This window comes from Chlorocebus sabaeus, chromosome 20 (genome assembly GCF_047675955.1).
Source record: "Chlorocebus sabaeus isolate Y175 chromosome 20, mChlSab1.0.hap1, whole genome shotgun sequence".
Classification (NCBI taxonomy): domain Eukaryota; kingdom Metazoa; phylum Chordata; class Mammalia; order Primates; family Cercopithecidae; genus Chlorocebus; species Chlorocebus sabaeus.
In genome coordinates this window covers 15,106,342-15,121,480 of record NC_132923.1, presented here as the reverse complement: position 1 = coordinate 15,121,480, position 15,139 = coordinate 15,106,342, and the positions used below count along the sequence as shown (strand labels likewise).

The following is a 15,139-nucleotide window of genomic DNA, read 5'->3' as shown; positions in this document are numbered from 1 at the left end:
GCTGATGAAGTGCCACAAAGCTGATGGCAGCTCTGGCATGGGCAGGGGCATGGGCCTTGGGGCCTTATTCCTGGTTGGCGAGTCAGTTTTTACGTGGAGGGCACCTTCCCTGATCCATATTTGACATCTTTTCACTGGGCAGCCCATTTTCTCCTGAGACTAATCCTCTAGTATTTTCCCTGGCAGAGGTGAGAATGGAGTTCATCTGGTTGCTCAAACTGAAAAGGCAGGGTGAGTCAAGGGCTCATAGCACTCCTGCTCCTTGGGGTGCACATCTTCTCTCAGTTCCCCCCTTTGCAGTACTCTGTACTTATAAGTCCTAAGCTCTTTGGAGATTGAGAGGGTCTCTAGACTTCTAATGAGCCCTTGGCTAGGCACCTGTGTTTTGTTTCCATGACTCTTCTTAATCTGTCATTATCCCTCCAGCTACTCTGCATTTTCCAAAAGGTTATTGAACTTTTTCATCCACCATTGCCTCATATATCTTTTTTAAAATTCCTTTAACTGTCACTTGGTGGTTTCAAGTGAGAGAAGAAATAGATGCATGTGATCATATTTTTAAGTTATAATTGATTATATTAAATAGCAACACTTACACTCAGTTCTGTACTGATCCAGATAATTTCAGCTTATTTTCCTAACGTTTACTAGAACAAAATAAAGTCACACTCTTTTCCAGAAAGATAATTATATTTCTCAGTCAATCCAACTGCCTAAAATAATTTTACTTTTTTTAGACAGTCCAACTGCCAGGAAAAATCCCCAGTTGTATTAAACTTTGGATTTTTCTCTTTGATGAATGGGTATGGGTCTGCCCTGTGGTAAATGATTATCCTGGTAGGACAGAGATGCGCGTCTAGGCTTGTGATGGCAGAGTGAAGATAGGGAGCATGATTACTAAGAATGTAAGTGGATAGGAAAGACTGGTAATTAATGTGGCCCCAGTCAGAATTAAATAAAAAACAGGGTTGCTTTATCTTGAATGCCAGGGTTTTTTTTTTTAAAAAGCATGTTTGGAAGTTGAGACTTACATGCAGTATGAAGCTACATATGTTGATCATATTTGACACTTCTCAGCTCTATTTTTTTCTGCTTGTTGATAGAGTGCCTCATTGAAAGCCCCCTGCTGATTTAATTAGCAAATGCCAATTAGAATTACAGCTGGTTAGATCTGGGTACAAGTGTGAAGCAATTGATCTCTTGAGAATGAAAATGTTTTGCTTTCATACTCTCTAGGGAAAACATACTTATAGCAGATTTCACAAATGTTGTGAAAATACATTATTTGGTAACATGTGCTACTAAAGATGCTTCCCTATTGAATCATTATCTTACCTATCTGTGGTTGCTAGTCTCGGCTGGTCCTAACTTTTCTTAATCACTTGATTCATGATGTTGGCAGATCACTCCACCTCATTGAGCCTTTGTGTTCTCATCTGTAAAATGGTCCTATTAATGCCTGCTTTACTCTTTTACACAGTTGGAACAATCAGACAGGATAATAGTTGTGAAAGTAATCTGACAGCATGAAGTACTATTCAAGATGATACTACTGTCTTCACTGTTACTGTTATTACCACAATTATTATTTGCTAGCCTATCTCTCCACCCTTCTAGAGACCCAGTTAAATACTGAAAAGAGCACACTGGCCTTAGAATCAGAAGATCCCGCCTCTTCTAGTGAGAATTACAGAGTCCCTTAATTTCTGCCTGAGCAGAAAGTTTTCCCTTTCAAAAGTAGGATTAGTTATACCAGGATTGTGGTGAGGATCATGATGAAGATGCTTGCCAAGATCTGTAAAGAATATTGTAAATCCAAGGGATTATTCTTGTGATTCTTCATTCTCTCATAGATTTGCCAAGTTGAATATTAAAAGTGTGTTTGGGATAAAAAAGTATAGATTTTATTAGATGATCTTAATGTCAGTGAGATTTGTGCTGAGGAATAGTTGGGAATGAATGAATGAACAATGAATGGAGGAATCCAGCAGAGATTCACAAACCATCTAGGGATGAACAAAAGGGCTTTAAGCCATGCTTTCCCCTTGGAAAAGTAAACACATGGGATCCCCATGTAGAACCCACAATCTTCAGTGTCAGTGGGATGGGAAATGAAATAACCTTCATCCAGACTTAGCCCATTTAGAATGTAGGCTGTTCTCTTGTCCACTCTAGTTATTGTTTTGAATAGCATTAATCTATTTTTCCTTGGTATCTAACATTTCTCTCTCTGTGTTTTATGTTGTTAGAAAATCATATGTACTTATTTGAAGGTAAAGATTATTCTAAAGAGCCCAGTAAGGAAGACAGAAAATCATTTGAACAACTGGTAAACCTTCAGAAAACCCTTTTGGAGAAAACTAGTCAAGAGGGCCGATCACTCCGAAATAAAGGCAGTGTAAGAACTGTTAATTTATTTAAAAGTTGTTCTTCCAAACTCTCATTCTAAAAAAACAAAACAAACCAAAAAATGATGCTGGCGTCATTTTGTTCTCTTAGGATGATTTGTCAAGAAATAAGTATGTGTTTGTTGAAATGTTAATATAATAACTATACCCCAGTATAAAAACTATGTAAGAAAGTCAGCATAAAAAACATTACGAAGGAGAGAATATATTGTACGAGTTAATGCAGGGGAAAGCAGCGTTGTCCATCTAAGTCACCCCTAAAGGCATCCCTATATTATACCAAAATACCATATCCTGCTGTTGGTAATGATGACCCTATGGCAATAAGAGGATGGCAATCATAAATGATACATGTAGTGTTCACAGTGTTTGGCAGTTCATATGTGTTCATTAAATGCTAGCTATCACTAAGATAATCATGATGTTGAAATATAGTCTTAAAAAAGCTATATAATACATTGCAGAAAGATTTCCATTAAAAATGGGTGAAGTGGCATCCTGCAGGGTATGCTTTTAGTCAAGGAAAAAAGTTACTTTTCTGAAGTACCTTATTCCTAATGAAATGAATCAAAATGACTGTTTCAACCATGCCAATGCTGTGGCTGAGTTTACAGCATGGTATCCTGACCACTGTGCCTGAGAAGTGTGTAGTATGAACAGTGCCTCCAAGCGCTTTGGCTCCAGTTCCCACCTTGCAGGGTGGGTGGAGATGCAGTGTTCTGTGGAATGTTAAGCATGTTGCTAATGTACCGTGTGCATTAGAGATAGTGAAACTTGGGGAGGAATCTTCTTGACCCTGGTGATGGATCTTGTTCCTCCTCTAGGTTCTCATCCCAGGCCTTGTGGAGGGATCCACCAAAAGGAAGCAGGTTCTGAGTCCAGAAGAACTGGAGGACAGACAGAAGAAAAGACAAGAAGCCGCTGCCAAGAGAAGGAGACTGATAGAGGAGAAGAAGAGGCAAAAGGAAGAGGCTGAACATAAGAAAAAGTATGTCTGCGTTAACCAAGCTGGGGACCACAGTTGAAGGAGTCACTATTGTATAGTGAGACCATAGCTGAACATCACTTTAAAAATACAGAAAATTTCTTTTAAGCTGGTTCCTATTGGTAACAGAATACTTTTTAAAAACATTTCCTCTATGTAAGTGAAAAGTCTCAGTGCATAAGGCAGGGAAGATGCATTCCATTGAAACCAGAAATTTTTTTTTTTTGAGATGGGTTCTTGCTCTGTCACCCAGGCTGGAGTACAGTGGTACGGTCACAGCTCACTGCAGCCTCAATCTCCCATGCTCAGTGATCTCCCCACTATAACCTCCCTAGTAGCTGGGAACACAGGTGTGTGCCACCATGCCTGGCTAATTTTTTTTTTTATTATTTGTAGAGACAGAGTTTCACTGTGTTGCCCAGGCTGGTCTCAAGATCCTGGGCCCAAGCTATCTTTCTGCCTTGGCCTCCAAAGTGCTGGGATTACAGGCATGAGCTACTCTGCCTGGCCAAAACCAGAAAATTTTAAGATTTTATTGTAGCTGTCTGACAACGAGTAGTTTACTTGAACAATCTCTTTTAGTCATGTTCTTAAAAACAGGAACATTCAGTGAGTGCTCATTATTGAACTGTAGTCAGGAAGCAGTTAGCCTAATCAGTAAGACTTGTTTATTTACAAATAAGTAGAAAACTTCAATCAGAGTGAGTTTCTAATTGCATTTCTACTTGGCAGATATTGTTTGTGAACAGCAGTATAAAATGTGCTCCAAGGAAAATTGTGATTGTCTGGGTTAATTTCCTTTTCTTTCTGGCCTGCTAAATAAAGGATGGCCTGGTGGGAATCCAACCATTATCAGTCCTTCTGCCTGCCCTCTGAGGAGAGCGAGCCAGAGGACCTTGAGAATGGGGAAGATGAGAGCTCTGCTGAGCTGGATTACCAAGACCCAGATGCTACTTCCCTCAAGTACGTTAGTGGTGATGTCACCCACCCTCAGGCTGGGGCCGAGGATGCTCTCATCGTGCACTGCGTAGGTACGAGAAGTGGTATGGGCTGAGGATGGGGGCCTCAATCCTTATGGTGCCAAGAGCTGGGGAGGATGGGGCAGAGCCCTGACCCAGGGGTGGTGGTCCCAGTGTAGTATTGCGCGGTCAAAAAAGTGTGAATTTTAAAGTCAGGACACATTCCAGAATCATTTCACTCTTGGCTCTCTCGTTTACCTGGTTTAGTTACCCTGTCTCTCAACTTCCACTTCCTTATCCACAGAATGGGACAATATCTGCCTTATCCTCTGCACAAGGTTTTTAAGAGGGTGAAGTGAAGCAGCATTGACAAGACAGACAAATCCTTTGAGAAAAAGCAAAACTTCAAGCTCGTTCCCTTGCTTGACCTTTGTACTTTTTACTTCATCTACCTAAAACCATTTCTTCCCAAATAACCACATCAAATGTTGTTCAGATGTCTGTTTCTCAGAGAGGTCTTCTGTGATTACCTCATATAAAACAGGCCACATCCTCCCTCTGTTATTCTCTGTCCCTTCTCCCATATTTTCCTTTATCACACCTGTCCCACCTGACATATTACCTACATATTTGTTTATTTGGCTGTTGCATTGCATTAAAAATACACTTCATGGAAGCAGGGGTTTTTTCTTGTTTGCTGCTGTGACTCTGGTGCCTAGAACAATGCCTTACACGTAATACATGCTACCCAACGTTTGTAGTGTGAATGAATGCCTACAAATGCTAAGATACTAAGCAGCTTTGTTAGTACCAGCTTGAATAAGTCATTTAACCTTTCCTGTGTGCTGTTCTATAACCTTGCCTGTGTGCTGTTGTATAACCATTGCTTCTCCTCTCTCTGTAATGTTCCGTCTACTCTCTGTCCTTCCGCAGTCATCTCCCAGGAATCACAGATGCACCACAGAGATTTTGCTCATTGAGAACACTAATTTTTGAGATGCTTTCCTATTATGATGGCCCCAGCTATATCTTCCAGAAAACATAAACATATTTGGAAAGTCCAACCTGTGATATTCCTAGGAGATAAGATATTTTGTTTCTTCCCTTTGAAAAATCATTCTTCCACAAGTCCCTTTTGTGTGCCTTTGTTTTTCTAAATTGGGGACTGGACTTTACCTCCTATAGATGCAAATCTTTTTCTTCAATCAGATGACTCTGGCCACTGGGGCAGAGGTGGTTTATTTACAGCTCTGGAAAAACGATCTGCTGAGCCAAGAAAAATATATGAGCTGGCGGGGAAAATGAAAGGTAAGAAGCAAAGCAGAGGGAAAGGTTATGGGTGGAATAAGAGAGGAAAGGACACCTAAGACTGTATCGTGAGGGTTACATAGCACTGGATAAGGAATCAGAATAACTGATTGGGAACTGAATTCTGTCATAAATTAGCTACTTGTTCTGTGAATTCAAGATATTCCCTTACCTTTTCTGTACCTGTTTCCTCATCTGTGATTTGTGAATAATATTTGTTCTACCTACTTCATGGAACTGTAGTGAGCATAATGAATGTGTGTATTCTGAAAAATGTTGATCCCTGCATACATGTTAAAGTATTGGAATGGGCTGGACACAGTGGCCCATGCCTGTAATCGCAGACTTTGGGAGGCTGAGGCAGGAGGATTGCTTGAGGCCAGGAGTTTGAGACCAGTGTGGGCAACATAGTGAGATCCTGTCTCTACCAAAAATTTAAAAATTGGCTGGATGTGGTGGTGCACACCTGTAGTCGCAGCTACTCAGGAGGCCGAGGTGGGAGGATCACTTGAGCCTAAGAGGTTGAGGTTGCAGTGAGCTGTGATTGCACCACTGTACTACAGCCTGAGAGAGAGTGAGACCCTGTCTCATAAAAAAAAAGTTTTGGAATAAAGATGAAGGAATATGTCATGGAAACATCAAAGATCTATGGGAAGCTGGGTGTGGTGGCTCACACCTGTAATCTCAGCCCTTTGGAAGGCTGAGACGAGGCAAGGAATTCAAAACCAGCCTCTCCAACGTGGCAAAACCCTGTCTCTACTAAAAAAATACAGAATTAGCCAGGCGTGGTGGCACATGCCTGTAATCCTGGCTATTCAGGAGGAGGCTGAGGCAGAAGAATCACTTGAACCTGGGAGGTGGAGGTTGCAATGAGCTGAGATATGCCATTGCACTCCAGCCTGGGTGACTGAGCAAGACTGACTCAAGGAAAAGACCTGTGGGAGAGAAATCAGACATACCATTAAAATACTGACAAGAGCTTTGGTTTGGTGCTGAGGGGAATGAAGAGGTTTTACGAGGTCAGCACAACCTGGGGTATAACACTCCCTGGAGACAGAAATAAAGCTGTTTGGTGCCAGGGGAACTTAGAAGCCTGAACAATATTGTCCCTTGGCAAGGAGAAGGGAAAAAGGCACCTCCTTTTACATCCAGAAATAAAAAAGTGGCAAGAGGAATAAAATTATTGTTGTGGTTATTTTCTGGAGATTGAAGGACCTCATATGATAGAGAAGGGCCCTCCAGATTCCTTAGAGATTGTTTTTTCCTAATTCTGCCCAGTTCTCTATGGTGGAAAGGGATATAAGAACTTAGAATGACTACTTTTTCTAGTAAAACAAGTTACTGAAAGAACAGTTTAATGTGTGTTGAAATAGTCAATCCAGATCTAGATGCTGATTGGGCAGCTGGCAAAGCAAAACCCAGGAAAGGTCAGACCTGGAGGTGCAGATTGAGGAGTCCCTGTTTAGAGTCTGTGTTTGAAACCATGTGGGAGAGAGGATGGAGAAATGAGAGGCATAGAACAGACCTGGAAAACACCTCCACTTAGGACTTGAGACAAGAAGATGGAATATCTGACAGAAGGAATTGTCAGAAAATTAGGGAATCTTGTGCAGTATTTTGAGGTACAAGGGAGGCAAGTATGTCAAGAAGGCAAAGAAGTTCATGGTGTCAGACACTGAAGTGAGGATGAATTGGGAAAAGGCCATGGATTTGACCCAAGGTTGCTCACCTTGGAGCACTTTGAGGAGAGTGGGAAGCTTGGACTTAAGGCCTGAGTGCTCAGTAAGGAAATGGAGATGGGAGTGTGCGGTTTTCTCTGAAGAAGGATTGAAGCAGGGTGCAGCAAAGTAGATGAAACTGTAGACTAGAATTCCCAGGGAAGGCTTCATGGAGGTCCTGGGCCTGGAAAGGTGGGTCGAATTTGAGTAGGTGGAGTGAAATGGCAAGAGGGTTCCCAACTGCTCATTACCACACCTAGTATTCCTCGTGTGTGGATATTGAAGGACCCCGGCAGTTACCCCGTTCCTTTGTGTGGAGGATGGCATACAGGCCAGAGTGGAGGGTTGAGGCAGAAGAATAGAGGAGAGTTTTGTTTTCACCGGAGGCTTGGGCCTGAAGTCCTCATATGATTTGTCCAGGGAGATGCCATTCTGAGCAGAACCTTATCTAATGGAATGGGTAATGGCTGGTTGTTTTTGGGGGATTTGATCAAAAGGATGGCGTAGCACAACCAGTATTTTAGAATGACTGAACAAAACGTTCAAACTGGTATCAGCCTAACCAATAGACAGTGTCTGTAAAATAAAATGAACAAAGGTTTTTTGTTGTTTTGTTCTGTTTTTGTTTTTGAGATGGAGTCTCACTGTCTAGAGTGCAGTGGCATGATCTTGGCTCACTGCAGTTTCCACCTCCCAGGCTCAGGCGATCCTCCTGCTTCAGCCTCCCAAGTAGCTTGTCCCACAGGTGCACACCACCACACCTGGTCACTCTTTTGAATTTTTGGTAGAGACAGGGTTTTGCCATGCTGCCCAGGCTGGCCTTGAACTCCAGAGCTCAAGTGATCCACCTCCCTCAGCCTCCCCAAGTGCTAGGATTACGCACATAAGCCACTGCACCCAGCCTGAGGTTTTTAAGGAGAAATGAGGAAGATTACCTACTTTTTTTGAATCAGTTATCCTTGGCTACAAGGATTAGTAACAAGGGTGGCACCAGGCCGTGGTTGGGCAGGCAGTTGATGAACAGATGTCTTTGCAGAAGTATATTTTTATGTAAGGTTGCCAAGGCCCTTGTGCAAGGTTGTGGTTTTTGTAAAATCTGTTGTGACAGTTCTTGTATTCAGACATTCGTGCATTACAACCTTCCCTTCATGGCCTTCCCTGGCTGTATTTGTCAGAGTTTTGTTTTATTTTTTGAGATAGGGTCTTACCCTGTCACCCAGGCTGGAGTGCATTGGCGTGATCATAGCTCACCGCGGCCTTGAACTCCTTTGCTCAAGAGATCCTCCCGCCTCAGCCTCCTAAGTAGCTAAGACTACAGGTTCACAACACCAAACCTAACTAATTTTTTCTTATTTTTTGTAGAGACTGGGTCTTGCCTTGTTGCCCAGGTTAGTCTGGAACCCCTGGCTTCCAGCAGTCCTCCCACCTCAGCCTCCCAGAGCACTGGGATTATAGTCGTGAGTCACTGTGCCCAGCCATATTTGTTAGAGTTTTTAACACAAGTATCTCTATTTTGATTCTAACTGCTTTCACATCAGCTTATGTAAAGCCATAGAATTAAATTAGTGCATTTTTCTTCACTATCAGTTTTATTTGATTTGGATAGAGTAGGAAAATATACAAACAGATACAGATAAAGTAGAATGTAATAATTTGAATGATTTAAGACAAGCACAAAACTACCAAAGGAGTTTCAAGCTCATAATGCTCCCTCCCCAAAGCCCCCCAGCTACCTCTGGGTTTTGTATTCACTTTCTGATGTCTATAAGGGTACTTTGTTGTTAACGTTTGAGGAGCATTAAATTAGGAGATCATAAAAATTCAGGAGTGAAGCAGGTGAGTACCCAGCTAAGAGGTTGACTGAGGCCAGGAAAGTGAGAAAGGGCTATGTAGGAAGGTGGGTCCTGAAACTCAACTGAATTTGAAGAAGGCGAGATACAAGGAGGATTCATTCCTTAGTGAACTTGGTGTTCTTTACTCCTTTCTGTTTTACCTCAGACTTGAGTTTGGGAGGTGTCCTTTTATTTCCTGTTGATGATAAAGAATCAAGAAACAAAGGGCAGGATTTGGTAAGTAAAACCCATCTCTTTTCAGAACTAAAAGTGGACTCACATCAACTTCTCTTGAAGTGTCCCCTGCCCCCATTGGCCTCTCTACTAGTGTATTAGTTTGTTAGGGCTGCCATAACAGAAAGCCACAGACTAGGTAGCTTAAACAGCAGAAATGTATTTCCTCACAATTCTGGAGGCTGAAAGTCCAAGATTAAGGTGTCGGCAGGTTTGGTTTCTCCCAAGGATTCTCTCCTTGGCTTGCAGATGGCGGTTGTCTTGCTGTGCATGCACAGCCCTGGTGTCTGTGTGTCCAGATTTCCTTTCTTATAAGGATAGCACTCACAATGGATCAGGCCCCACCCTAAACCCTTGTTTTAACTTCACTGCCCCTTTAAAGACCCTGTCTCTAAATACAGTCAACATGAGGTACCACAGGTTAGGGCTTCAATGTATGAATTTGGTGGGGACACAGTTCAGCCCATAACAAGCAGATTGGGCTATAGCCTTCACTGCACTTCCCGTGTCCCCAGGCTTCCATCCATCCGTCCCCGGAGCACTGTCCAGACAGTAGACCCCAACTAAGTACAGGGTTTCTATTTGTGTTTTTATCCTCAGTACCCTACATAGTACTAGCTCGTAAGAAATGCTCCATAAACATTTACTGCATGAGTAAGAAGGCATGACTCAGAACTCTGAGGGTTTCATTTCTTATTATGTGAAAATTTCTGTGAAAGATTGTGTTTTCTAGTCAGCCATAATAAAGCAGGGGACAGGAACTAATACATGTATCCTGTGCCCACCTCAGAATCCTTTTGCATCTTAGGCATCTTGGGATGCCTGTAGTGAGTTTGATTTACCCTACGTAACGGCTTTCTCCAAGGCCTGAATTCACATTCAAATTTTAAGCCAGAATTAAGAAGAAATTTCAAAACCAGGCCAAAAGAGAGACTCATCCTCTTGAGGTTGCTGTCTGTGTGACTGTGTTAGGCTGTTTTTGCATTGTGATAAAAGAATTCCCTGAGACTGGGTAATTTATAAAGAAAAGAGGTTTATTTGCTCATGGTTCTGATGCTGTACAGGAAGCGTGGTACTGACATCTGCTCCCGGTGGAGGCTTCAGGAAGCTCACAGTCATGGTTAAAGGCAAAGGGGGAGCTAGTGTATGACACATGGCAAGAGCAGGATCAAGAGAGAAAGTGGGAGAAGGTGCCACACTGCTTTAAATAACTAGATCTCATGTGAACTACCAGAGCAGGAACTCATCACCAAGGGTATGGCACTAAGCCATCCATGAGGGATCCACCCTATGATCCAATACCTCCCACTTGGCCCCACCTTCAACACTGGGAATTACATCCCAACATGAGATTTGGAGGGGGACACACATCCAGACTACACAGTGACTAATAGCAAAGTGGTTCCTGTAGAGTCACTCCTTCAGTAACTTCTAAAATGCTAAAAAAGGAGAAAAGTAAAGTGTCTGTGCATGAGAAACTCAGAATCCAGTGATTCAGGAAAACTGTTTACAGTGAGTAGAGTGCCATGTCTATGATATGACTGTGCTGATGTTATCCCGGAAGCTCCCTTGACACTCTCCAGCTCTGCCCACTTAGGTTAGGATGGTTGAGAGATACTTAGCATTTTGTCTTCATGGGAATTGTTCAAACAGATGGAATGACTGCTTGTCCTGGGGGTTGTGGAGCTGACTCAGGTATCAAAGGGCTGGGATACAGGAGCCTCTAAGATCTTTTCCATGCCTACAATTCAGAAACATTCCTTTTTTTTTTTTTTTTTTTTAACCCTTGAGAACTTTTGGAAAGTATATGTTTTGGACTCATTCTCTGGTTTTAACATACTTTAAAAAGAAGAAGAAAAGCCTGTATAAAGTGACCACCAAGTGAGAATTATGATGGCATGTGAAGTCACACACACAGTTAGGACATTGCTGTTCAGACACAGCATCTGAAAGAGATGGAGCCAAGGCCCAGTGATCCATTAAGGGTTGTGCCGCCTCCATGGGCGGTCACTTGGTTGATGGTGTGGCTGTCTCATGTCGGGTTGGTCATCTGATGGAGGTTCTTTCCAGTTGGCCTTGATTGTGGCTCAGCATCGTGATCGCTCCAATGTCCTGTCTGGCATTAAGATGGCAGCACTAGAAGAGGGCCTGAAGAAGATATTTTTAGCAGCAAAGAAGAAGAAAGGTAAGCTCTTCCACCTGTGCTCAAGAGTAGATGAATTTGTGTCTAGGCATGTGATATGACTTTTGATAGGACTTTTCAAGACCCCACTTAATATGCATGGTAAAGGCAAACCACAGAAGTGATCACCCCACCATCTTGTAGTCATATAGCCGTCCTTTCCAAAACACTTTTAATGTTGGTTATCTCTGTAGGCCGTCTCCATTCCCTGGGTATTTTTATCATAATTTTACAGATGAGGAGGCAGAGGACTAGACATGAAGCAACTTGGTCATATGTAGTTGGTAAATGCTGTTTATTTAATCACAGTTCCCAGTAACAGACAGTTCTTCAACAAAAATTGAGTTTAGTTTTGTTTCCAAACCTAGTGTGTCTCAGAGCTTATTGAATTGATTGGCTTGTTAGAGAATCTTTGCTTATTTTAATTTTGCCTCCACCAATCGTAATCTTTTTCCATTGTATGTATTTCTAGAACATGTGGGTCCTTGTGTTCAACAGAATAATTTAATTTTTCTTATTACAATTCTTCCCGCAGAATATTTTTGACATTATAATTACGTGCTTTGAGTGAGATAGTCAATAATTATTTTCTCCCATGTATATTTTATACCCATCAATCAATTTTTGATGAGTGAAGACATCTGTTCTTCTCTTCATAATAGCAAGTGTTCATCTTCCACGTATTGGACATGCCACGAAAGGTTTTAACTGGTATGGTACTGAGCGACTTATTCGGAAACATCTGGCTGCAAGAGGCATCCCAACTTACATGTATCCTTTTGTGATCTTAATTGTGTGTTCTCCCAAACCAAGAGGGAAAATGTGTTCATTTTCTGGTGTCACTGCTTAATTCAAGGCCAAGTTTCTTCTTGCCACAGTCTTTACTCTCCCCCTCTTCAGTGAGACAAAGTAAGAAGCGCTTTCTAACTTGTGTATATCAAATATGTATACCCAACAAGATCAACACATCCAAGCATTGCTGGATGCTAGCAGATAAGTTAAAAGATACATGAAGGGGAGAATTAATTGAGCAATTGTTAATTTGGTAACATATTGAGTCACATGACTTCTCTAGAGATCCTTCAGGTCTGTGGAACAAGGCGTAATTCTAAGAACTTCATACCGTTCATTTTAATGAACAGTTAAGCAAACAAATAAGTGAATACAATAATATTCCTGAACTTTTTTGATGTATTATTAAAAGGCAGTATGACATTTATTTTAACCATGAAGTCATGATCTACTTTAGTTAGACTAGTGTTTTCTTCTAGTGACCTCCTTGCTATATAAGTTAGCATATTTTGAACTATTTTACTGAGTCCCAAAATTACTAGAGAAAGCAGAATTGACCCCCAAATGCTATAATCACACAGCAACTCCATCTTTTTACTTAGATATTTGACTGAAATTCACTCAGTAATGGTCTTCAAGATACTTAAATCACTATAAAAACTTAGTAGAGAAGCCAGCTTTTATGTGCTTGCACAATTCGAGCAGTATGTAAAGAGTTTTAGTACCCCGAAAACAATAGCAGCAATAAGTACTAACAATATTGAAAGTATTTATGATATCGTGAAAGAGAATTAAAGTATACTACTTCTAGAACAGTTATTTCAGTGATTACTAGAGAACTAGTCGTTTTGGTAAAGTTAGTTTTAAAGTGATGACATGTATCTTCCTTGACCATCCTTATCAGATATTATTTTCCTAGAAGCAAGTCTAGTGTCCTTTATTCACAGTCCTCATCTTCCTCCTCAAGACAGCTGGTGCCTTAACAATTGGCCCAGCCTCAGATCCTGTCTTTAGCAACCAGCTAATATTTACCCAGAGCTACTGCAATAGAATATTTCAAAATGGAATCAGGATCTGGTGGGCCTCAAAAATTGTCTCTTTTCTGAGTTTCAGTGTGGTTCTCCTGGATGTTTTGCTCTGTTTTGGCACCTGTAATATAGGGAAACACAGCTTTTTTGGGAAAGCCCTTTGACCCCAGCTTGCTAGTTGCATAATAATAAATTATCCATTCCTAATGGTTTTATTGCTTTCTTTCCCCCTGTATTTAGTTTTCTTCTCCTCTACCAGAATGATTACTTTATAGAGGGAAAGGCCGTATGGATTAAGGAGATATGAAAGGTCACAGAACAGAGTGGCTCTGGGAGCCGGAAGCACCTTCAGCCAGTTCATGCCTTCAAAAAGAAAGGACCCAGGAAGAGAGACTGAGAAGTGAGATTCTTTATCCAGACAAATAGTGTACTTCCTTCTCCTTTTTGCACTGCACAACATCAAGATCTGGAAAAAATACATTGATCTAGAGCTTGTCAAATGTGACTTCAGAAAAACCATAGGATCTTTTTTCTCCTAGCCACCAAATCCAATTCAGCTTCAAGGAATAAGGGAATTGTGAAAAGGGTGCAATCCCATCACAGCATGACTGATGATACTGGGGAGGGTAGGAGACCAAGTACCAACAGAGAAGGAGTCATGGAGGGAAGACTCTAAGTCGTGGCTTTTCACACTTGGGTGTGTCTCAGTCTTGGCTGAGTATCCTCACCCAGCAACATTTCTGCTGACTTGAGGCCATCAACACCTAGAGTGCTATGGAGACCTCATGAGAAGTCTCAGTCCTGGGCTTTGATATGGGGAACCCTGGCTTTTGGACTCAGAGCCAGGACCATGGTCTTCTAAGGAAGGTGGTACCTGCATTTTCCTATTCTGACTCTCTTCTCACATATTCACCCTTAGGTATATAGCATCATGCTGAAGACCTGTTTCATCAAAAATTCAGCATTCCTTAAATTTTTTTCTCCCAAAACTTGCATCGATTTTAACTGCCTCCTATCCACTACTCTTTCCACCATCCTTAACATGTAGATTATTATAACAACTTTAAGATTTTATCTTAAGATTTGTATCTTTACAAAGATACAAATCTTTAAGATTTGTATCTTAAGTCTTGCCTACAACTGGAAGCAAGATTAGAACTCCCCCTATTCTGTCTACCATGCTCCAGTCATGTGGGATTTTTCTCTGGATGTAGTCCCTGACCCATGAACCTTGGTCTTTTGGTAAGCTGGGCATAAACAATATGGAGGAAGATCAGAAAACCCATGTAGCACATTCTCCCTTCAGTATGGGGTCACTTCTCAGTGGCAGTGCCCTGATTTGCTTGCCCACCTCTCTTAACTCTTCAGAGTCAAAAACACTGTCCTACTACGTATTCAGAAATCTGCCCTATTTTTTATAATCCATTCTTTCTATCAAAGTGGTATCATTCTCTGGGAACATAGAATGAGAGCAGCTATCTATTCTATTTACCCCAAGGGCTTGTTTTCTTTCTTCCACACCATATCTTGATGCCATCTCACTGTCCCCTCTGAGGATGGAGCCAGGAGGATGATACCAGATTTTATTCACCGTTGAGCTTTTGTAGACTAAACATCAGCTTTTGTGCATCCTAACCATGAGTATAAAAATCCCACTTATTGAGACAGTGAGGACCTTAAGTCTGCTGAAATT

General features: G+C 41.5%; 1 protein-coding gene across 2 annotated transcripts in view; it reads left to right on the top strand.

Moving 5' to 3' along the window:
• CHD1L (chromodomain helicase DNA binding protein 1 like) overlaps nucleotides 1–13,653 on the top strand; it is a 54,087-nt gene extending 40,434 nt beyond the window's left edge. Inside the window, exons 16-23 of one of the 2 annotated variants that reach the window (XM_008019336.3) lie at nucleotides 2,250–2,398; nucleotides 3,233–3,396; nucleotides 4,219–4,424; nucleotides 5,562–5,660; nucleotides 9,377–9,447; nucleotides 11,515–11,629; nucleotides 12,289–12,397; nucleotides 13,323–13,653. In XM_008019336.3, coding sequence (XP_008017527.2) covers nucleotides 2,250–2,398; nucleotides 3,233–3,396; nucleotides 4,219–4,424; nucleotides 5,562–5,660; nucleotides 9,377–9,447; nucleotides 11,515–11,629; nucleotides 12,289–12,397; nucleotides 13,323–13,401 — 992 coding nt within the window. In that variant the 3' untranslated portion in view covers nucleotides 13,402–13,653. Of the gene's footprint in view, nucleotides 1–2,249; nucleotides 2,399–3,232; nucleotides 3,397–4,218; nucleotides 4,425–5,537; nucleotides 5,661–9,376; nucleotides 9,448–11,514; nucleotides 11,630–12,288; nucleotides 12,398–13,322 lie in introns of both variants that reach the window. The other variant, XM_008019335.3, reaches the window with a different exon arrangement.
• The last annotated feature ends 1,486 nt before the right edge of the window (nucleotides 13,654–15,139 follow it).